The sequence below is a fragment of the Oreochromis aureus genome, linkage group 23 (assembly GCF_013358895.1).
Source record: "Oreochromis aureus strain Israel breed Guangdong linkage group 23, ZZ_aureus, whole genome shotgun sequence".
NCBI lineage: Eukaryota > Metazoa > Chordata > Actinopteri > Cichliformes > Cichlidae > Oreochromis > Oreochromis aureus.
This window is the reverse complement of record NC_052963.1, coordinates 40,497,026-40,520,093: the sequence shown is the minus strand read 5'-3', so window position 1 is coordinate 40,520,093 and position 23,068 is coordinate 40,497,026. Positions and strand designations below refer to the sequence as shown.

At 39.6% G+C, this 23,068-nt stretch overlaps 1 protein-coding gene across 1 annotated transcript; it reads right to left on the bottom strand.

The window, feature by feature from the left end:
• Nucleotides 1-7,092: 7,092 nt before the first annotated feature.
• On the bottom strand, nt 7,093-18,472 carry hapln4 (hyaluronan and proteoglycan link protein 4). Its single transcript, XM_031749644.2, has 7 exons — nt 18,338-18,472; nt 17,121-17,238; nt 12,441-12,630; nt 12,028-12,200; nt 10,811-10,926; nt 10,259-10,445; nt 7,093-8,532 (listed from the first exon to the last, which is right to left on the bottom strand). The coding sequence occupies exons 1-7, from the start codon at nt 18,338-18,340 to the stop codon at nt 8,141-8,143; spliced, it is 1,179 nt and encodes a 392-aa protein (XP_031605504.1). The 5' UTR covers nt 18,341-18,472; the 3' UTR covers nt 7,093-8,140.
• Between the last annotated feature and the right edge of the window lie 4,596 nt (nt 18,473-23,068).

Here is a 23,068-nt window from a genome sequence, read left to right as displayed (position 1 = left end):
CTCTCTTCCACAGCATGTCTTTATCCAGCAAATGGCCCCGCCCCTCCCTGAGCCTGGTTCTGCCGGAGGTTTCTTCCTGTTAAAAGGGAGTTTTTCCTTCCCACTATCGCCAAAGTGCTTGCTCATAGGAGGTCATATGATTGTTGGGTTTTTCTCTGTATGTATTATTGTAGGGTTTACCTTACAATATAAAGCGCCTTGAGGCGACTGTTGTTGTGATTTGGCGCTGTATAAATAAAAATGAATTTAATTAAATTAAATGTGTTCCCCTCTGGACACATAGCATATGTCCGTACGATAGTCATACTCGTCCCGTATTTTTACATGTCAACTGTTTTTTAGTGTTATTATGTTTCCTACTGGCAACCACATGAAATACACAAATCTCGTCTTTCTAACAACACGTAGTGTGTTTCAGTCGTTACCCTTTTAAAGCACTTTGTGATTCTTTTTGAAACACCCTGTATTAACAAAGGTAGTGTCCAATATTTTGTTATGACCTGAGTTTCATGTTTACATGGGATTGGATACCAAAAATTCTTTAGACGAGTCCATCACAGTGTGCCAATGAAGCAGACCACAAGATGGTGCTAATTTGAGAGGAAAATAGTGGGGACAGGTAGTTTTTATGTGGGTAAGTGATATAGATATAGGTGCGCCTGATCAACTGCGATGTAACTGACCTATGGAGTGCAGTGGGTCTGTTATAGAGCAGCTTGTAAGCCAGCAGGTCTGATCTCACAGATGAAGACTTAAATTGAAACACTTGGCTTTGGTTCAGCTGGATGCTACCTAAATAAAAAAGATAACACACAAAACCCAGAAAAAGTCTTACATTTCCAGTTTGTTCACCTCAAAAACTTCAGGAGCTGTACAAGTCTTTGTTAAGGTCCTTCTTCATTTGTAATGAGCCCCATACCAAAGTGGCCACTAGTGATTAAAGTGTGCTGAAGTATGAACCAACTGATTTTATTATAAGTTAGGTGTTAGTTACTTTCTCAAACCATAAAACTCTGAGTCAATACAGCACCAACATGCACAAACCCAGGACCTCCGGTAAGAGCACTGCAGCCACCATTAATACACCTTTCAATCATGTGGAAAATCAAGTGTGAAAAAAGGTAGGGTCACCAACGTCCTCAGCGCAGGTGAAATCAATCCCTCAGTACAATATGGTATTTACCCTGTAACATTTAGTGTTTGTGACTCACTGACATTTCTGTCAAATAGTCAATTTTACTACCAGGTCACTTCATTCAGAATCAAGTGACTCAATATCTGTGCAGCATTGATAATGCAAGACAGTGCAATTCTCACTGTATGAAAGTAACAAAAAAAGCTTCAGTGCTTCTTTTATTACCCTTCTTTATGAGAGGAAAGGTGATAATACCTCCCTACAATTGAAAGTGACACAGCAGCAGATGATTCTGGAAAACAAACGATTAATGTAATTGGATTTTCTATTTCATGCCACAACCTGCTGATATGTAACCCACAGGTGAGCTATGAACATCATGCTGCTGTGATAAATTCTGCTTCTTATCAAGCTGATGCCCAGCATGAACATTTATATTTTAAAAAGCTCTATAAATAAAGATTATGAGCTATATTGGATCATCGGTGTTAATTTATTGTAATGTTTAAAATAATTCAATTTGTGTCAGTTGTGTCTTCAGTTTAAGAACTGCTGCACTGCCAGTCTTTAGGTTTATGAATAATGAATTTAACTTCAGTCGCAGAACACTTTAATAAAGGGAGGAGTTACAATGGATCATCTCTCCAGCTGGAAAAAAAGATATCAGTGGACAAGATGAGCAATTAATCTCAATGTGACAAGCTTTTCTTATTACCCTATATGTCTTTTAATAAAATCCAGACTTGGTAATAAAGTTGTATCATTATTATTATTATTATTATTGTTTATATACTGTATGAAATGTATCCTGTATGAAATATCATCGTAAGTATCTAAGATGTGCTTATGAAATCCTTATAAAATCTGACACAATATTCATTTACCTCATGATGTGTAAGAAATGCAATTAGGAAAAGACAGAGCATCTTTTTTTATTACCATTTTTACATTTTATGCACTCACTGGACACGTTTAACATGTTGGATAGCCTCTTTCCTCAGAGATTTTGCTCCATGTTGTTACTATAGCATCCTACAGTTGCTGCAGATTTGTAAGCTGCACATCCATCATGCATCCATTATCCATCATCCACCACATCACAAAGGTGCTCAAATGGATGGAGATCTGGTGACTGTGGAGGTCATTTGAGTACAGTTCAAGAAACCAGTTTGAGATGACCTGAGTTTTGTGGAATGGCATATTATCCTGCCGGACGCAGCAATTAGAAGAGTGGGCATAAATGGACTGACAAGGTCAGAAGCGATACTCAGGTAGGCTCTGCTGTTTAATTGATGTTTAATTAATACTAAGGGGCCCAAAGTGTGCCAAGAAAATATCACACATACTGTTACACAACCAACAGCAGCTTGAGTTGTTGATACAAGGCCAGCTGGAGCCATGCTTTCATGCTGTTTATGCCAAATTCTGACACTCCAATATCAATGTTGCAACAATAATCAAGACTCATCAATTTTCCAATCTTTAGGGTCCAATTTTGGTGAGCCCAAGTAAACTGTAGCCTTAATTCTTAGATGACAGGAATTACACTCGGCATGACTGTTGTAACCCATCTGTGTCACAGTTTGACATGTTTTTCGTAAAGCGATGCTCTTCTGGTTAATTGAGTTGCGTGGAGGGAGGGGGGCTGGAGCTATCATAATCACAGGGTGAGAGGCAGGGTACACCCCGGACAGATTGCTAGTATGTCGCAAGGCTAACACGAAGAGACTGTTTATACTCACATTCACACCACCTATGGGCCATTTAGAATCACCAGTTAACCTAACCACGCTAATTGCACGTCTTTGGACTGTGGAAGGAAGCCAGAGTACCCAGAGAGATCTCACACAAACGCGAGGAGGACATTCAAACACACACAGAAAGGCCCCAGCCAGATTGTGAAGTCAAAGTCAGGACCTTCTCGCTGCAAGGCAACAGTGCTAACAACCGCACCACCATGCATTATACATTCAAAGTCACTTGAATAAGAATAGAATAGAATAGAATAATCCTTTAATTGTCCCACAAGGGGAAATTTGGTTGTAACAGCAGCCAAAAAGACACATATACAAACAAACAGTACACAGGACACAGAACAGAAACATACACAATTTTTCTTACATATTTACATTAAGGACAATGGTTACTATATACAGAGAGTTACTAATGTTACTATATACAGAGAGTACTGTACAGTTATTAAATTAAATATAAATAACTACAGATAAGAGGCAAACCAGGTTGTAGTGCGAATTGGTTAATTAACTTATTGCAGTTACAGTGCTGATGTAAACATCTATGATTGTTGGGAGCAGTTCTGATTGTACAGTTTGACAGCTGCGGGGAGGAAGGACCTGCGGAAACGCTCCTTCATGCATCTAGGATGCAGCAGTCTGTCACTGAAGGAGCTCTGCAGTTCAGCAACATTTCCATGCATGGGGTGGGAGACTCTGTCCATCAGAGATGTTATTTTGGCCAGAGTCCTTCTGTCTCCCACCACCTGCACTGGGTCCAGGGTGCATCCCAGAACAGAGCTGGCCTTCCTAATGAGTTTATCCAACCTCTTCCTCTCAGCTGCCGATAAACTGCTGCTCCAACATACCACACTGTAAAAAATGACAGATGCCACCACAGAGTCATAGAAGGTCTTTAAAAGCGCTCCCTGTACTCCAAATGACCTCAGCCACCTCAGCAGGTAGAGTCTGCTCTGACCCTTCCTGTAAAGAGCATCAGTGTTGTGGCTCCAGTCCAGTTTATTATTCAGGTGAACACCCAGGTACCTATAAGAGTCCACTATCTCAATGCCCACTCCCTGGATGTTCACCGGTGTCAGTGTGGTGGGTCTGCGTCTCCGGAAGTCTACCACCAACTCCTTGGTTTTCCCAAGGAGTTGGGAATAAACTTTGTGCCTCATATCTACATGCTTAAATGCATTACACTCCTGCCATGTGAGTAGTTGATTAGATGTGTATGTAAATGAGCACCTGAACAGGTGGAGAGAATGAAGTGGTTAGCAAGTGTATATTTACACAAAGCAAACATAGATGTAATTAAGAATATTAACTATGGTTGCACTTCAGGGCCGAGGTATTTTGCATGCCTGCCCACTCAAATGTAAACGAGCCATTGTTTATGGTGCTTTGTGGCCCCTGTATCACAAGTGAAATCTGATGTAATGGCCTAAAGAAATGGTAAAGGTCTAAAATGTCTGAGGTGGAAGAATACGTCTGTGTAAGGAAAAGTGTAATCGGGCTTACAAGTAAACACCCGTGAGGTGCATGTGTCAGTAATATCAGTGTACGTCCGCTATATCGTTTCATTTTGTTTCTCGTGTTTCTTTTCTGTCACTTGACCCCTCCCTTCTGCTTCTATCTCAGAGCTGTTCGGAGGCCCTGACCTCTGTCACAGGCTGATAAATGAGAGCCAACACCAGCTCGTTCCTCTGTATTCACTGTGTGGCATTTCTGTTGTTACAGGGTCACCTAATTTCATTTTATGCTCAGAAGAAAAGGCGGTGATAGGACCTTATGAAATGAAAGCAGTACGACAGTCATCCTCTGAGCAAACCGGTTCAAAAATTTGAGTCGTTTTTTTTTTTTTCTGGTTTGCTTTCAAAGCTCACTTCTGTTCAGTCTTTCATTTTAAATAAAGGGATTCTAAAAAAGCTTTGCCGTTTTGTCTTGTCAAACTTTCACCTGCCTGGCCTGTTGTGTCTGTAGTTTGTGCTGGTGTCACAAAATTGGTTTGATTGGTGGCTACAGTTACTGCTATTATGTTCACAAAAGCATACTGTGCACATTTCATTTCAGAGTTGGCAGTCAGTCTAAAATATTGCCTCTTATTTACAGTGACCTCACTCTTACATAATCGAGATGCTGTTTAAATGCCATCCACTGTAAATATCAAATGGCTTACCGTCACAATCCCGAGCACAATAAAAAAAACAGCTGAATTACTTCATTACTGATGTGCAGAGTACACAATCCTTCATAAATTATAAATGCCACAGTTAATCAAGTAGGACTTTGCTCATTAATTTAGTGGCTCTGCCTAATGTCACAAAGTAGAACAAACTAATGGGACTGGGTAAAGTGCTCAGCAAATCATTAAAATCTTCACCTTTGATGATTGACGTCATCTCAAAGGAAAAAAACGGCACAAAGACGTCAATATGTAGCAAACAGATGTGATTATTTTTTTACACCTCCAGTTTGTCACTGACAGCATTTATTTCATGGTGCTGGACTTGCCATGAACTTGACTTAATTACAAGCTGCCTGTTGCTATGACGATGACATGGTTTGTTCTGCTGTGTTGGCGCAATGCCAACATGCTTCCACCCAGAGCTGTGTTCGCTGCTCAGCAGTTTCTGTCACTGGCAAACAATCAAACATGCAAGGAAGACAAAAGCAAGAAAAAACATTACTTACCAACTGTGACACCTACCCACAAACTTGATTATGAGCACAGAAGTAAAAATGCTGCAAAGGCCATAAGGTATCTTAAGTCTCACGTGAAACTGAAAACTGAAAAGTTGGGTGGAAATTTAATGGGATGAACTTCGCTTCTCTGGTTTTTCTTCCACCACCACTATCAGGTTTATTTTTCTTTGTTTAGTCTTGATGGCAGACAGAAGACACAGTGCCAAAAGTATTCTCTCAGCCATCCAAATCATTGAATCCAGGTGTTCCAATCACTTCCATGGCCACAGGTGTTCAAAATTAAGCACCTAGGAATGCGACCGCTTCTACAAACATTTGTAAAAACTGGGAACTCAGAAGCTCAGTGAATTCCAGTGCGGTACCATGATAGGATGCCACCTGTGCAACAAGTCCAGTCATGAAATTTCCTCATTACTAAATATTCCACAGTCAGCTGTTAGTGGTGTTATAACAGAGTGGAAGCGCCTGGGAATGGCAGTATCTAGCTACAAATAGTAGGCCATGTAAATTCACAGAGCAGGGCCAGCAGATGCTGAGCCACATAGTGCATAAGATCACCAACTTTCCAAGGAGTCAATCGCTACCAACCCCCAAACTTTATTTGGCTTCAGGTTAGTATCCTTGGTATGGGTTTCCAGGGCTGAGCAACATTTACATCGCCAAGTGCAATGCGTTGGATGCAGTGATGTCCACCACCACTGGAATCTAGAGCAATGGAGACGTGCTCTCTGGAGCAACAAGTCACGCTTCTCTGTCTGGCAATCAAATGAATGACGAATCTGCAGAACGGTACTTGTCTGACTGCACTGTGCCAAGTGTAAAGTTTGGTGCAAGAGGGATTATGGTGTGGGGTTGGTTTTTCAGGAAAGAAACTCTTAATGCTTCAGCATATTTTTGGATACATTTTGGACAATTTCATGCAAATTTGGTGTGGAAGAACTTGACTGGCCTACAAAGGGTCCTGACATGAAGCTGATAAAACACCTTTGTGAGTAATTAGAGCAGAAACTGAGAGCCAGGCCTTCTTTTCCAACATCAGTGTGCAACCTCACAAATGCGCCTCTGGAACAAAAATTCCCATTAACACACTCTGCCTTGTGGAAAGCCTTCTCAGAAGAGTTAAAGCTGTGAAGACACATACAACTATATTGCGTCTAATAAATGTCAATATGGGAAAATTGTAGCTGTGAGGGATCTTAACATGTCTTAAAATGTCATGGCTATTAAGCAATGTTTTAAATGACTTTGTTCCATACTTATGCCTGGGTCTGTTATTTTGAATTGTAAAGAGTGTGACACTGACAGATATGACTGCATGTAATGTAGATTTTAGTGCCAATTCTAGGTAGCTAGTTAACAGCAGCAGACTTTTTTGGGGGCATCAGCATTGTTGTCTGTTTTGCTATTGTCTGGTATTTATGCGTGGTAACTGTCACCCTCACTTTAGAAGAAATTTTTAATGTGTGGCTAAAACTGCAAATATAAAAGCAAAATACAGCAGCAAGTTCGACAACCATGTTCAAATTTTGACATCTTCCTTTCTGGTGAATGCACAACTTATGAAATTTTAAGACACTACTGCCCTGCTGAGTATCACACACTACTCAACTAAGCAGTCTATACATGTACAGTGTTTACTACATTGCTTCTGTCTGAAAGTGTTTCATTTTAGTTTTCACCCAAATTCAGAAAGATTTCATCATTGAGGGAAAGAAGTGCACCGACACACGTTCAAACCGAGACTCTCAAAACTTTTATTTTCTTCTTGAATATCCATTCATTCAGTAGTTGCAAACATCCTCATTTATAAAGATCACTGCATGTAGCAATGACAGTGCAATCGGTGGCTCTGTGCAGTCAATAGCAATTACTGTAGCTTGTGTTCATGTTAATTCAGCCCTGTGATCTACTCGCAGCCAAACAATACATGCTTGCTTAGGTTTTAGTTAAGGTGCTGCCTTAAGTAAAGGACTATGTGTTTAAAGTGCAATTATTCTAGTTCAGCATTTACTACTTGTTCTTCAGCTCTGAGGATGAGATTGTGAGGTCTTAATGACATTGTGCAGAGGGTTGCTAACCAAGCAACCAATCAGATATAGGCAGGTACAATAAAAACTGTGAATCTTGGATATTTTTTTTTTCTGCCTGCCATGCAGCTCATCCCATTTCTCTCTCAGTAATGAATATTTTCACCCTGGCATCAGGATTCACAGCGGGGTCCAAAGCATGATTCACTCACACATGTAAACAAGATCATTTATGTTAGACTCTCTGATCTGAGTGATGATCAAGCTGCTATTAATTCTTACAGTTTTCCGGGTACAGATGTGCTAACAGTCACTCGTGATAGCTGAATGACTCAAAACGAAAGGAAAATCACCCTAATAAAGATGTCACCCTTAATTTTACACAGCCTTGTTATTCTCTCTGGCAATTCTGCAAATGAGTGCATCTTGTCTCTGAGTGTTTTTTGTTTTTTTTTAAATGCGATGAATGAAATCTGGCTGCTAGGCGACAGTCAAATCCGAAATTGCATCCCCCTCCTGCTCTCAGTCTTCCTACTTTAAATCACCTTTGTGGCGTTCATGGGGATGCTGTTGCTGCTCTTCCTCCTTGTCAAACTCTCTATAACGCTTTTTGTCTTCCCAGTTCCACCCGCTGCTTCATCCTTGTTTTCACGAAAACAGTAGACTCCATAGAGGCGGAATTTTTTATCAGGGAAGCCAAGGTTTCGGACTCCTGGCTGGGATCCTCCACAGCGAGAACGGGGGTTGACTATGGGGTACCGAATGCTGCCATCCTCAAGCCAGCCTGCTTCACAGCGGTCCAGGAGTTGAAACTTCCATGCTGCATAAAGCTGACCCACTTTGGCCGCCACTGAACCGTCTCGAATGCACGCCTTAATCGCCTCCGCATAGTTCACCTTCTTGAAGCGCTTGAGGAAATACACTTTGCCTAAGGCGAAAAAAAAAGAGAGAGGCGAAGGAAAGTTGTTTGTTGTAAGAACATGTTAAAAGGTGAAGGAAAACAGAGCCAGTGCATTGTTCAGGGGGGCAGAAGAGAAGCGAATGAGAGAAGGAAGCCCCAGAGACAAGCTAAGCCCTGAGGGTAGATATTCACAGTTTTCCTGGCCTCTCTGCCTGATTGTGTTCAGAATATCAAATCATTCCAACAACCGTCTGGGCTGCTGCTCAAAAAATCGAAAGGCAATACTGTATCAGCGGGCAGAACTCTAAAATTACTCTTAAAATGCTTCAATTTTTGCTTTCATCATACCTCTGAGGAGACTTTTCGCCTGGCAGTATATTAAAGAAATCGGTATCCTGATAAGCTAACTAGTTTGAACTGAGCTGAATCACAAGGTACCTTCAGCTAAGAAAGCAGCACAGAATAAACAATCTAACCAAGAATAAACGTCTGCTGGTTTCTAAAGCCAACTGTTTATGAAAATCATCTCAGCGAGCACAGCTTTGCAGTTGGCTCAGTTATTGATTTTATGCTTGTTTATGTGACTGGTGGCTATTAGAGAGGCAGAATATTGTCTCATATTTCCCCAGTGGACTTTCAGTAAATGCATTTCAACTGGACCGAGACACAGCATCGGTCACAACCACTGCTCAAACCTCCTGCCCACAACAGACTGTCCACAGTAATTAACACACAAGGGAAGCCATGAGCAATTGTTTAAGGTTTCTGTCAAACCACCTTTTTCTCACTAAGGAAAGGCACTGGTTATTTTAAAACAGTTTGTGATTCAATAAAATCATTTTTAACTGTTTTTAAAACTTCATAAACAAGGATGCAGACTCAAACCACGGCAGTGGTTTAAGGGAATAGTTCAACAAGCCAAACTTCTTCCCACTAAGAGTTAAATGTGAAGCTCAGTATCTATAACTCTTTAGGGGCTACATACCAGCATAAACTCTAGAATAAACCCAAAAATAAATAAAATACATTTTAAGCAAACAGCTATCGTCTATAAGGTTTATCAACTAAACTGTTGCATCTCCTTTTTCGATCTAGACAAAAAAAAAAAGTATAACACTACAAATAATTGTACTATTCCCTGGCAGGTACATTTAACTTCTAGAAGTCTTTCTGTGTGCCTATTCCCCCAACAAGAAATATTTTGCCAGTAGCAAATATGAGTATAGCAGTTTATTCTTATAATAATCAATGTGGAGTTTTTATATACTGTCTACTCTGAGCCTACGTGTCTTTCTGGAATAACTTTTGACTGACCCGGGACTACACATAACTTTCCTCCAGTAAAACTCTTTTACTTTTCTTCTTTGTTGTTTAGGCTTGTGAACGTGAAGGTAGCATGTGCAGACTCTCTGAGGGAATGTGATGTAAATCAAAGAACGGGGAGATGAAAGGCAAGGCTTTGAACCCAGAGGACACTGTGGCCCTAGTAGGGCTGAATCAACATAGCCTGATTTAAAACCAATGGCCTAAGGCCTGCAAGATCACAGGGAGAGATCAGAGATCTCATTTCCCCCTGGTCTACCACTCATGAAACATCCTATTTTTAAAAGTAGCAGCATGACAAAGTAGCACTTGAAAGCTTTTGTTCTTTCTTAATATCATGTCACAGATACTGGATAGCACTGCTTATTTGTTGTATTGTCATTTAGAGGTGCTACGAATAGCCACCAAACTATGTATCTCCATCTCTCACCGTTGAGCTTGGAAGTGAAGCAGAAAGCATCATAACGCTCATCTTCTTTGTGCCTATAGCCGTAGTTTCGAACACCAGCTGGGGTGTCCTTACGTCCGCACTCGTCCCTGGGATGAGAGATAGGGTACTGAACTGAGCCGTCCTCCAGCCATCCAGCATTACACCAGTCTAGTCCCTCCAGCCATGCCTGCAGAAGAAGATAATGTAGGTCAGTGGGTCAAACCAAAGGATTAAAGAAATTATAAAGAGGGGAACAAATTCAGTTTATCTCTTGTGACATAACTCCATTGCACTTGACTTTACTGCATAAAGCCTCTAAGAGTTGGAGGACTGACCTGCAGTAAAATTCCTGATTTGCATATTCTTAATTCTAGACTTACTGCTGCTCTAAAAAGTTAATGACACCAGTAAGTAAGCATATTGTAATAACTAAAAAAGTACCTGTAGACTAATGTACTATGGATGGTGTGATCTCTATGCATCCTAACTAGCAATACCTTCTCAGTATGAGATACCGTCCATGTTTGATTCAATTAAAGTATGTGTAATCACCTTGTGCAGTTGAGAATGAGAAGCTAGAATGGCATCCTGCTTTTTGCAAGCATCCTCAGCCTGGTAGTAGTTGAGCTTGTAGCGCCCCTCACGGGGATAGTAGGGAAAGACCACTCCTACAGGCGACAGAATCAAAGTAGGAAGCTGTAAACGTCTTTAGTTTTTCAGAATTTCATACAGACATGAAAATTATAAGATTTATTTTAGGTATTTAATTATTCCAAAGTTAACAAATTCCTTTGGCGCAGCAATTAAAATTAAATTAACACCACAGACATATAGAGTCATGTGAAAAAATGAATAATGAAGAGAGAAAGTGAAGAGATATGTGCTGTCCTGGAAAACACAAGGTGCACCCTTTATGCTTTCATGGGAATTAAAAGCCAAGTTGCAGTCAGGTGCACTTGAGTGACTAATCATCAGAAAGCGTGAGGACATCTATAAAAATAGAAGTGTTGGCAGTTTGCTGTACTGGTGCATACAGGTGTGTGTTAACACACTGGGAACAGAAGCGATTGCTACTGTCCATCAGTCTTGAAAGGATAATAACGCCATTTCTAAGCAATTTAAAGTCCATGATTGTACAGTGAGAAAGATTATTCACAACTGGAAAACATTCAAGACAGTTGCTAATCTTCCCAGGAGTGGAAATCCTAGAAGATTTACCACAAGGGCAGACCCTAAAATGTTCATAGAACGAAAAAAAAAAAAGGAGCTACATCTCAGTAAACTGGACCAGTGATCCTAAGGATATCAGCAAATCTACAACAGAATGACTGAAAAAAAGGATTAAGGCATAAATTCAAGTTCAGAAATGCTGGGGCAGCACCTTGAGATGACTCTGCATAAACAATGAGCTGAAGCAATGCTGTAAAGAAGAGTATCAAGTAATAAGTAAAATGTATAGATCAATCAAATAAAACACAATATGACAGTTAACTTAATAAGATAAAAACTAATTTGAAATCATAAATACAATAAAATAAGTATACCTTTAAATAACAGTATTTAATAATAATATCATTATATAACAGAGTCAAAAATCTTCATCTTCAAATTCAACAAAGCAAAGTAAAACAGAATTTAAAATGACTTTAAAAAGAGTACATACATATAAGATGGCATTAAAGTCTCACAGTATAACAGTGTGCAATGTAGTGAACTCCAATAAACTGAACATTTCAACAAAATCTCCTACAAATGGCCCAGAGCCTGACCTTCTAAGTCAAGGTTCACAAATCCTGTATCGTCTTCCATGTCGTTAGTGACCTCACACTCGTAGCGTCCATAGTCCTCCAGCGTGACATTTTGGATGATCACCGATGCGTCGCCTGGTCCTGCTTGCTCCAGAAACACACGGCCACGATACGATCCAAACACACGCTGCTGCCTGGAGAGATTTGAGAGACACTCATTGTCCCCAAAACAGCTGCTGTTAGCAAAATGATTCAAACATGCTTCAACCTGAGAAAATACTTGGCAGAGTTTATTATGTCAGTGCATCTTATCTAAAATAAAATATAAAGCAGTGAAACTAAAGCAAATTTGGAGAAAAAAAAATCATGAAATCATAATTAGTTAAAACAAAAGTGCAAGATGAATCAACTGAGAATAACGATGCAGAATTTACTTTCCCAGAGCTACAAAGACGTCCTCAAACTGCAGCGTGTCCGTCACTTTGGTCCATTTAATCCTGATGCGAGCAGGATCGACGTTCTCCGGCTCATGATGGAATCTGCAGGGCAAAGTGATGGAGCCACCCCGATGTGTCACCACTTTACCAGGAGCAGTCTGCACAATCACGGCTCCAGTGTCGTCCTCTGGAAGGAAAGAAGAAGCAGGGAAAATTGGCTCAGTTTATTTCGCTGCTACTTATGGAACATTTTTAGTAATATTCCAGATGTGTTTAAAATATTCTTTTATATGCAGGTTTATGGCTAATATTTCTTATTCTTAATACTACCCAGAAGTCTATTTTGGGAAATATGCGACCGATACTTGTAACTCTAATCATAAAATTCAGTCTTTGAATCTATTTGTGAGGCTTATCTCTCTAAGATGCCTGCAAAAATTGAATCAGCATCAGCTAATAAAGCGTGTGCTGTTTACTTGTGTCATCACATTACTGCCCCGGTAATTGAGCATATCAGCAGAGGAGAACTTTTTTTTTTTTTCCTATCGAAGGGTCCAGCAAGCAGCACACTCTTCTCTCCGTCTGGCTCTATCACGACATTACTCACTCTACAATTTTAACCTCCACTTCTGCAGAGAGCGATTCACCAAAATGACCCAAGACTAATGGTAACCACAGTCCTCTTCATCCAAATGGACAATAACAAGGCCTGTTTAGCATTTTTGGCAGACATTTGTTCAGACGCTCTGTGTGCACGCCCACCTAGGCAACCAAAGACTCACAACATGTGTGGGGTAAACATTTAAAATGTTTAATGAGCAGCTGCAAAAGGTTTTCTGCTATGTTGTGACCAGATAAAGGCACCTACAATTATCCATGCCAGCCGGCAATTAGTCCTGTCACTACTTACTGGTCTCCGCAAAGTTGTTTATCACCATCAGAAATGAAAGCATCAAGTGATGTTTAATCAAAACTTTAAGCGCATTATTTCTCAGCACTGGAGGTTATGTTGCGACATACTTTTGTTAAGCCAAATAACACAATGTTAACATTTTCATTAGGTTTTAAAATTTTCCAGCAGTGATAGTGTTTTCAGATCCAAGGGGTTCATCAGTCACTTTAAAAAAAAAAAAAAAAAAAGGGTCCCACTGTTTACTCTGGGGATCTGGAAAATGGAAGGTGAAGAACTGCCGAAATGTTTTAACCTCCTGCTGGTTCATCTTCACTTCACTTTAAAAAAAAATAACATTTTTTGGCTACTTTATACTTCTAAATCATAACATTACAAAATCATAATTTAATGTGGACTTTCATTCAAGTCAGTTTTATTTAAATAGTGCCAAATCACAACACTTGCCTCAAGGCGCTTTGCATTGTAAGGTAAAGAGTGGGAAGTGGGAAGGAAAAACTCGCTTTTAACAGGGAGAATAGGCAAAACCAGCCATGAAAGCATGGCTTTTCATCTGTTGAAATCTGCTTCAACCTGTTGGGGGTGAGGGAAAGGAGACAATACAGACAATGCTGTGGAAGAGAGCCAGAAATTAATAATGACAAATGATAACATACACAGAGTGAAAAGAGGCGAGTGAGGAAAAAACAGTGCATCGTGGGAAGCTCCCAGCAGCCTAGGCCTATTGCACCATAACTAAGGGAGGGTTCAGGGTCACCTGATCCAGCCTTAACTATTTGTTTTATCAAAAAGGAAAGTATTAGGCCAACTCTATAAAAAGAGTTGCTAAAAAGAGTGCTATCTCTTTCTAGTCCTGTCAGTACTCTCACTGCAATATTTTGGCTAAACTGAAGGCCTTTCAAGGATTTCTTTAGGACAGCCTGATAATAGTAAATTACAAAAGTACAGCCTATAAATAAACACATTCATGAACTAGTTTCAACATCACCCCGAGAAAAGTGTTTAATCTTAGATACATTGTGCAAATGCAAAAGCAGTCCTACACATCCTGGTCAGAAACAACTCCATGGTTACTGACAGTGCTACAGCAGACCAAGGTAATGCCATCCAGAGTAACCAGCTAGTTAGACACCATGTTTCTAAATTTTTGGGGGGCTGAGTTCAATAACCTAAGTTTCATCTGAATTCAGAAGCAGGAAACAGGTCACCCAGGTCTTTATATCTTTACATAATTTTATAGTTTAATGATTTGCTTTTTGTAGTATGGCTTCATGGCTAGATAAAGTTGAGCATCATCTGCATAGCAATGAAAATTTATACTATGTCTTTGAATGATACTGTCTAAGGGAAACATGTTTAATGTAAATAGAATTAGTTCCAGTACAGAATCCTGTGGAAGTACATAATTAACATTAGTGTGTGAAGAGGACTCCTTATTTAGATAGACATGATACAAATTACTGACATGGCATGACACTGTACCTTTAATACGTAACCTTTAACATCTGTAAAATATTATAGTCAGTGATGTGGTGAGTGGTAACTGCACTGAGGTCTAACAGGAAAAGCACAGAGTTGAGTCCACTGTCAGAGGCCATAAGAAGATAATCTGTAAACTTCACTAGTGCTGTTTCTGTACTGTGATGAACTGAAAAAGCCTGACTGAAATTCTTCAAGTAAAACACTCCTCTGGAGATGATCAGATTTTAGGCCTAGTCTTAGGCCTCATCTAAACACAGTGTAGAAAAAGAGTAAAAAGCAAGTGTGTGACTCAAGTGAGCCAGTACCCAACTGGCTTAGGTTTTCCACTACGTTTTGAAATGTGCAGTCTAGAACCAACCTAAAAGGAATAGGAATTGATGAAAAATAAAGTACGTCATATTTCAATTTTAGGATTTTGCATGTCAGGACAGAAAAAATGAAACATTTTGTCCTAACAGGTCTAAAGATTATTTAAATAAAACCTTAGATGAACAACAAAATGTGGCATATTGCATTTAAAAATGGTCATTATTCATTTATTTGTTTGTTTAAATGCAAATAAATAAGCAGTGGGTGAAAAACTGTTACTGCTTCCATGGGAACTGAGAGGGAAACTCACAACCAGGTGCTGCTAATAAAATGCACTTGATTAAATGGTCATCAAAACGTTTGAACATCTCTATAAAAATCACATTTTGGCAGTTTGCTGGGCTGGAACATTCAGGTGTGTGTTAACAAAATGCCAAGAATGAAAGACAGAGAAGCAATTGTTACCACCTATCAGTGGGGGAAGAATAATAAGGCCATTGCCAAGCAATTTGAAGTCCATCATTCTGCAGTGACAAAGATTATTCAGAAGTAGAAAACAATCAAGGCAGTTGCCAATCTTCCCAGGAGTGGACATCCCAGCAAATTCACCCCAAAGTCAGAATGTGCAAAACAAAAGATACATCTTAAACTCTACAGGCTTCAGTTTGCATGTCAAATGTAAAATTTGTGACAGGGCAATTACTAAACTACTGAACAGTTATAGCCTTAGACTTCACTCTAAAAAGAGCATTGCATCATGGCTTAGGTTTGCAGGGCTGCATATGAACAGGCCACAAGAACAATGTCCTTTGAACAGACATAACCAAAGTGGAGATGTGTGGCCATAATCCACAGTGTCACGTTTGGTGAAAACGAGAGTATCAAAGTGCTTTAGGGCAACACAGTGGTGCAGTGGTTAGCACCCTCACCTCAAAGCAAGAAAGGTCACCAGTGGTCTTTCTGTGTGGATCTCTCTTAGGTGGTTATCTTCAGGTACTCTGGCTTCCTCCCACAGTCCAAGGACATGCTTGTTAGGTTAATTTGTGATTTTATTTTGGCCGTAGGTATCAGTGTGAACCTGAATGATTGTCCACCTCACTGTGTTAGCACTGCAACAGACAGCAACCTTTTCAGGATGCACCCTCACTTTCACCCCATGACTGCTGTCATGAACTGAGAGTGAGTGTGCTTTCCTTTCCACATACCTGTACCTATTTGTATCTAGAAGCTGATAAATTCATGAAATATCGGCATGTCTGTAACACATAAACTGCATGAATAAATAAAATTATAAACGTTATGTTGAACAACAGCAAGAATTCAATTATTTTACACCGTTTTACTTCAAGAGAAAATATATCTTTTTAGCTTTAACTCTGAAGGTAATATAGACAACCAGAAGTACTGCAGTCAGTAGTTTAATCTTTGACATTCTCTATTTTTCTGACTAGACAAACGTTTATCTCAGTCCTCAGGTGGGCAGTGTTTAATTGGGTGCTCACAGTTCTGATAATGAACAAAAGTGAAAGCTTTGCTTGTGAAGATTATCATTGTTACAAAATGGCCAAGGCGGTTTTATCTGCACAGCCCAATGTCACGGAAATGAATGAATAAAATCGCAATTGCCAAGAAATTCTGCACAAAATACTGTGGGATGTGGAATATATTGTATATTAATGTGAATACAGGTACACTGAGTTTGGAGAGTTAGTGGAGACCTCCGGATCCCGAAGCCCATAAAAAGTTAAAGAAGTCTATTTTGCCTGGACTCTAAGATAACCTAGCTGAGGTTAATAAAGCTGTTCAGATTTTTCCAGTAACTTTTCCACCAACTTTTTATTACTATCTTAGTAAAAAAAATCCTGAATAAATTCTACATATCCTTCATGTTATTGAGCAGATCAGTGCAAATAAAGATCTCCTCACCTTGGAGAAGTGTAATTATTCATACAAACAAAAGCGTTAACTGGTCTTACCAAGAACATGCACCACTTTTCTCCTTCCTTTCTCTATGTCAGCGGGCGAGGAAGATACCGAGAGAGCAGAAGTCAGGATAAATGCCACAAAGATCAGAGGCTGGAGCTGCTTTGAGAACTGCAAGAAAGGACAGATCATACATGACAACCAGCGCAATCAGAAACAACTTAGTACAACTTGCTGGCAGTGCCCTGTAGTTGAGCTTGACAGTGTCAACTTTGATACATCCTAAACAAATAGGCCAAAATCGATATTTCCTAGCACTTTCCAGGGATGATAAAACTCAACCAGAAAATGCATATATTGTCTGTTTAAATGCTCTGCACTGAAGCTGGTAACCAAATGGCTGAAAACAGACAATCGGTTATACCGCTTTAACTTTTTAGCTCGCAGTCACAGCATAAAAGAGAAAGTTCTCACAGCATAGTTTAAACTTAAAGCTTGTTTGCTACTTTTTATCTGCATTTATCTGTGTCTGAATTAAGAACTGGAAGTATTTTAAAGATTTTTTTGTCTGTGAAAAGTCCTGGATCAGAGGCAGCCAGCTAGTAAACAAAAGACTACACACAGGAACAACACAAAAATCATGAAAAAAACATAAATGTGGTATTTGTTGTTGTTATCATACACATTAGACATAAGGACTGTTATTACCTGTTCTCTGGCAGGTACCACAAAAGGGTTACTTTGCTAAAAAAATAAACACAGTTCTCCCTGAATGCTATTGTTGCACAGGAGAGTGTGTAATGCATGGACAGAGCCAGCATGTGACACCAGTGTTTCTGCTGCATCAATATATCCATGATTGGTCGAGGGGCTGATGCAATGTAAAACATTCTGCATATGCACAGGTCAGAGTTTCACTTCATTGTGTATGGAATAAAATCATTATAATAGTCATCTTAAAGGGGTCAAGGTAAATGCTGCCACTGCATGCACTGCTAGAGGTCTGCAATGTCAGCGTCACCTGTGAATAATCACTTCCTATGAAACAGCTCTGGTGCACCACATAAATTCTGAACATGAATTCAGGCCTCAGTGAAGCAGAGTTACTAAAGCAGCTATTTTACATGCACATTGCACACTATAAACAGCCCTGCTGCATCATTTCTCTCAAGGTTAGTCCAATGATCATCCCTGCAGCTGCACGGTAACGTAGCACACAGAACTGCAGAGCAGAGCCATACTATCCAAGCATAGAAGTGTATGAACTTACCATGGCTATCACAACAGGATTAATGCCTGGATGAAGAAGATGTGATGCTGTGAAGCGTTTAACTCCTCAGCAAGGCTAAACGCTGATCTGCAGCAGCACTCACCTCTCTCTTGCACCCCCCACCCCCCACCTTTCTCTCTGTTTCCAGTCCCATTGCTGTTCTCTCACTCTGCAGGGGAACCACCAGTGTTTGTGGGTTGTTCCCGCAGTCCTCCGATGACGCAGCACATATTTGATTGTGCACTGTGCGTGGATACGTTTTCTCTGCATTATAAAGCCAATTAGAGTGTCAATTATTGGGCTGTCACATTGTTTCAGTTAATGTGGTGAAAGCTTATTTACTTTCAGGCAAACCAATGTTTCTTTTCAAGATCAATATCAATAATAGAAACTGTTTGCCTGACTGAGAATTAAGATTGATTGTTGTATTCAAGACAAATCAAATTCACTTAGATAACTTTATGGCTGAGTAAGAGAAAGGTAATAAACAGCGCACTTTGAGCTCAAGTTGTTGGGGGTTTTTTCTTGTTGCACTGAAGGTCCAGTAATTAACATGAATGACATACCATTACACAAGGAATGTGAATTTTTCTTACAAAATTCAGAGCATGTCATGGAATATAATTAAATATAATTCAAATATGGCTCCAATTATTTGAAGGTGGATCTTGGCATCATTAGTTTAAAAACTTTTACAGAGATAGTTGATTATAGTGCAAATGAAAGATCGTGCGGGTTCAAAGACCGGGCCCACAGGTAAAAGCTTTAGGCCTCTCTAAAATTACTGTGCACGATCAAAAGACAAAATTGCAACGAATCAGATGATGGTATAAAACTTTACTTCAAAGCAAAGTTTTTGCCTTTGCTGTCCATTGACTAAATTTTTGTTGGTGTAAAGGTTATCAGACTGAGCTGCAAAGAAGAAGTTTTGTCCCTCAGACTTGCATGAATTTTCTGTTCATCCAGTGGAATAAATTGGTTAAGAACAGAAGTGCATAAGTCTGTCATAGGAAGCTCTGTTCTCTCATATTCTCTCCACATATTCTCTGTCAAATTCAAAATTTCAGTATCACCAATTAAGTCCAATTCCGTGTCTCTGTAAGCTAATTCTTTATATTCATTGTAATCGTTGACTGTCCCTTTTAGACCGTCTGCTGAGTAACCCTCCCCCTTCTCATGTCCACCTCATCCAAAGTTTTCAGCTTTCTGCTTACGATGCTCAACCACCATCTCGCATGTCTTGACTCTAGGGGGTCCAGTCAATGTCTCCTGCCTTCATCTGGGATTCTGCTTTATGATGTAGCTTCTCATCACAGTCAAACCACCAAAAAAACATAAACTCTTAATGTTCAGAGTTTTGTTATAAATTTGTCTCTTTTCTTCCAAAATGACCTCTCCTTATTGGAATCAGGGGTTTTTCAAGTCTTTTTTAAGCCTGACTTGTGCCCACGCGCTCTCTGAAGTATCATAACCGCATCAGTATAAGATGCAAAAAAAAAATTAAGGAAAGGGGAAATTTGTACACAAACAACTAAATAATGATTTATGGGGAAAATTCAAGGTTGACAGCATTAACATTGACAGCTTGCTTTAAGGCCATGAGCCAACAGCTGGCTGTTACCAAAAGCATTAACAGGCAGTTTGATGGATTTTTTTAACCTGCTCTTCAATGATGTATTATCCTCAAATGAACAAAATATTCTCTGCCCTGTATCCATGGAATTTTAACAAGGCTTTTGCATGCAAGTTATTCATTTTTGGGGACCTCAGAGCAGAGAAGAGAAAAATTATCCTCCTACAAATCTATTAAAATCTGGAAAATACACTCCAGGCATTCTTTTTCCGGTACTGTTAAAACACTAAGGGTTTTGTCTAAGATTAACTGTTACCTAGAGGGGAGGTAATTTTCTCTAATGAAATTGAACAACCATTGGCCAAAAATGTCCATCAGCACTGATTCAGTGACTTAGATTTTGTGGATTTAAAACCTACTTTCTGAAAGCAATTTCAAGAAAATCAGTACTATCAAAGTTAGGGGTCACCTGTTTTCTTTGCACCTAGTATGGCAGGAATGGCTATGGCACATATCGCTAAGTTAAAATTCAAGTTCATAGTCAGAGCATATGTTAGTTAACTGATGCCTTTTCATGTATGCAGCATGTCACCAACCACTGGCTCAGGAATAATCAGAGAGCTTGAGTCATGAGAGCAAATAGAGCCTATTTGTTTGTGTTCATATTAAATGCATGCACCAAATAAAGAGTGGACCATGTTCAAATTAGGGAAACACACGCTGATCATGTACTTGATGTGTTTTGACTCAGCATGGTAGTACTTGCGTAGCTCTATGTAAACTGTGAAACTTTCCTTTTATCATAAGCCATGCATTAATTGGTTATTTAACTTAAGTTGTGCCATGCATTCATGAAATCATATACATTTATATTTATTCTATTCTGTACAGTTGTGTACTGTATTTATTCTTATTTTTATTCTAATTTTTGCTTCATAACTTTTGCACTGTCCACTTCCTGCTGTGACAAAACAAATTTCCCACGTGTGGGACTAATAAAGGTTATCTTATCTTATCTTATCTTATCTTATATTTTACCATGATACCTCACTGGAAGTCCTTCCATCCCTGCAGTGTGGATTGCTTAGTTGTATTTTTCACTGCTCCACACCTCTCCTGGGCCTCCTGCACAGCCGAGCAGACATCTGCAGCAAAGATCCCCTGTGACGCCCATCATGGGATTAGAGAGCTGTTTGGAGTATCCGCATTTGATTTAAAGCCTGTGTCATACACACAGAATGCACCGAATGTGCAAGCAGGAACGCTGCCACACTTCAGCATGTAAAAAAGCTGCTGAGCGAGAGCAAATTAAATGAGTTTGCCTCTCTCCCTATCTGCTGGCCTATTGCTTAGCAAAGTACGAGGGATAATTACTTGTGAGTGGGCTAAAGTTATTGATGGGGTGGGGATGGAAAGAAAGGTTACACTGCTGTTTCAAAAAGCTTTATCTAGCCACATAAATAACTCCTTCATCTCTGTCAAGAAACACTGTTCATTGTGCTCATGTGACTGAACTGCATTCAAAGCAGCAAGTTATTGAAAATATTTGGCAGATAGATTTGTGAATTCCATTACATGCTCAAGCGATAATTATTCTTAAGCCTCTCATTCTGAGAACCCCCAGTTATAACACTGGCAGAGATCTCAACAATGCTCTTTCTTCTAATTAAATGTCAGCAAACCTCCTCCAGTGAGCCCGGTGGTCACTGAAGTGTGTTTGTTTCCCCTAAACAAAAACAACACAAATCATAAGTCATTCATTTGATGTCTTTGTAAAAGACAATGATGAGAGTAGACTATTTACTGAGCCGCCCACACGCTTCCAACACACAGCAGCATCAATCAGCAGAAAGGAAACAAAGGGGATCAAGGAACATAAACAGATATGGGATGAAAAGCTGGCAATTTGGGCACCGAGGATCAGACAGAATGCAGAACGGTAGAGGCATGTCTCGTGTTCCTGCTATTCTGAGAGAACGAATGTCTTTTTAAAACTAGTTGTGTATATTCACCAGAGTGACTGAGTGACAACAGCTGTCGGCACATCCTTGCCACTCAGTCCCTGAGTAATGATCTGCCCTGGCTCCAGTGATGCTGGGTGGGAAAAGGTGAGCATAGAGTCTCAGTTATATAGCATACTGCAAGATGTCAGTTAGCTCAGTGTGACATTTCACTTTTGTGCAAAAATATAATGAAAAGTTTTTCCATACTTTGAAACATGTATAAAGTTACAGCACAAAGCTCAACAGCCCACATCAGTTGATCTCATAAAAGAGCCAAACTGCCAAATGTGGGTTAAATTACTGGTGCAGTCTACTTTTCACCATAATGGTCTTATTTGGATTCAGTCAGCACAAATAGGTATCACTGCTCTCCTTGTTTGAGGCATGTATTTATTTGTATATTAGCATCTGTGACAAAATAAAAATATGAAAAATTAGTTCTTAGCAGCCCCTACATGTACAGAGAAGTACATCTGGAATACTTTGAACTTGAAAAATACCATAAAATATTATTCTTATACAAGTTTAGAAACTTCTCTCTTCTCTGATATCTTAAGCAGATTTAAGGGTTTGTATTTGTGAGGGAATTTGGTATGTTCAGGAAATGTAAGTCTTTTTTATTTACATGTTTCCTGTTTGTTAAGATTGGACTGTGTTATGACTAAGTCCAACGCCTGAGCTCTGCACCTCGCTGAAGAGTCGGCTGTTTTTGTTTGAACGTTGTCCTGCTGCATGTCTGTATCTTTTACAGGTCATAGCGTGTCATTTTTTTAATGGCTAAAATGCCATCCAGAACGATGAGTTAAATCATCAGGTGCAGCTAATATTTAATTCTTCATCTCCCAATTGTAACTTTAAAACTACCCACACGGTGCTTGGAGTGAAACTGTGCTTGAAATTGCAACACATTGGCAAACCTTCAAAGAGGTATGTCGGTTATTCTGTGTAGAGTAGACAGTGAATCTGTCAAATTTAATCTATGTAAACAGATGTAATATGATACTGAATCTCTGCATTGAATCAGACTTACTCTCACACCAACCAGCCCCTCCCTGAGCCTGGTTCTGCTGGAGGTTTCTTCTTGTTAAAAGGGAGTTTTTCCTTCCCACTGTTGCCAAAGTGCTTGCTCATAGGACGTCATATGATTGTTGGGTT

Excerpts from the sequence above, each read along its gene's own strand:
- hapln4 (XM_031749644.2), bottom strand. Across the intron at positions 12,631-17,120 it reads AAAAGTGGTGCATGTTCTTG|AGGACGACACTGGAGCCGTG; the intron begins GTAAGACCAGTT and ends CTTTCCTTCCAG. Across the intron at positions 10,446-10,810 it reads CTCATTCTCAACTGCACAAG|GCATGGCTGGAGGGACTAGA; the intron begins GTGATTACACAT and ends CTTCTTCTGCAG.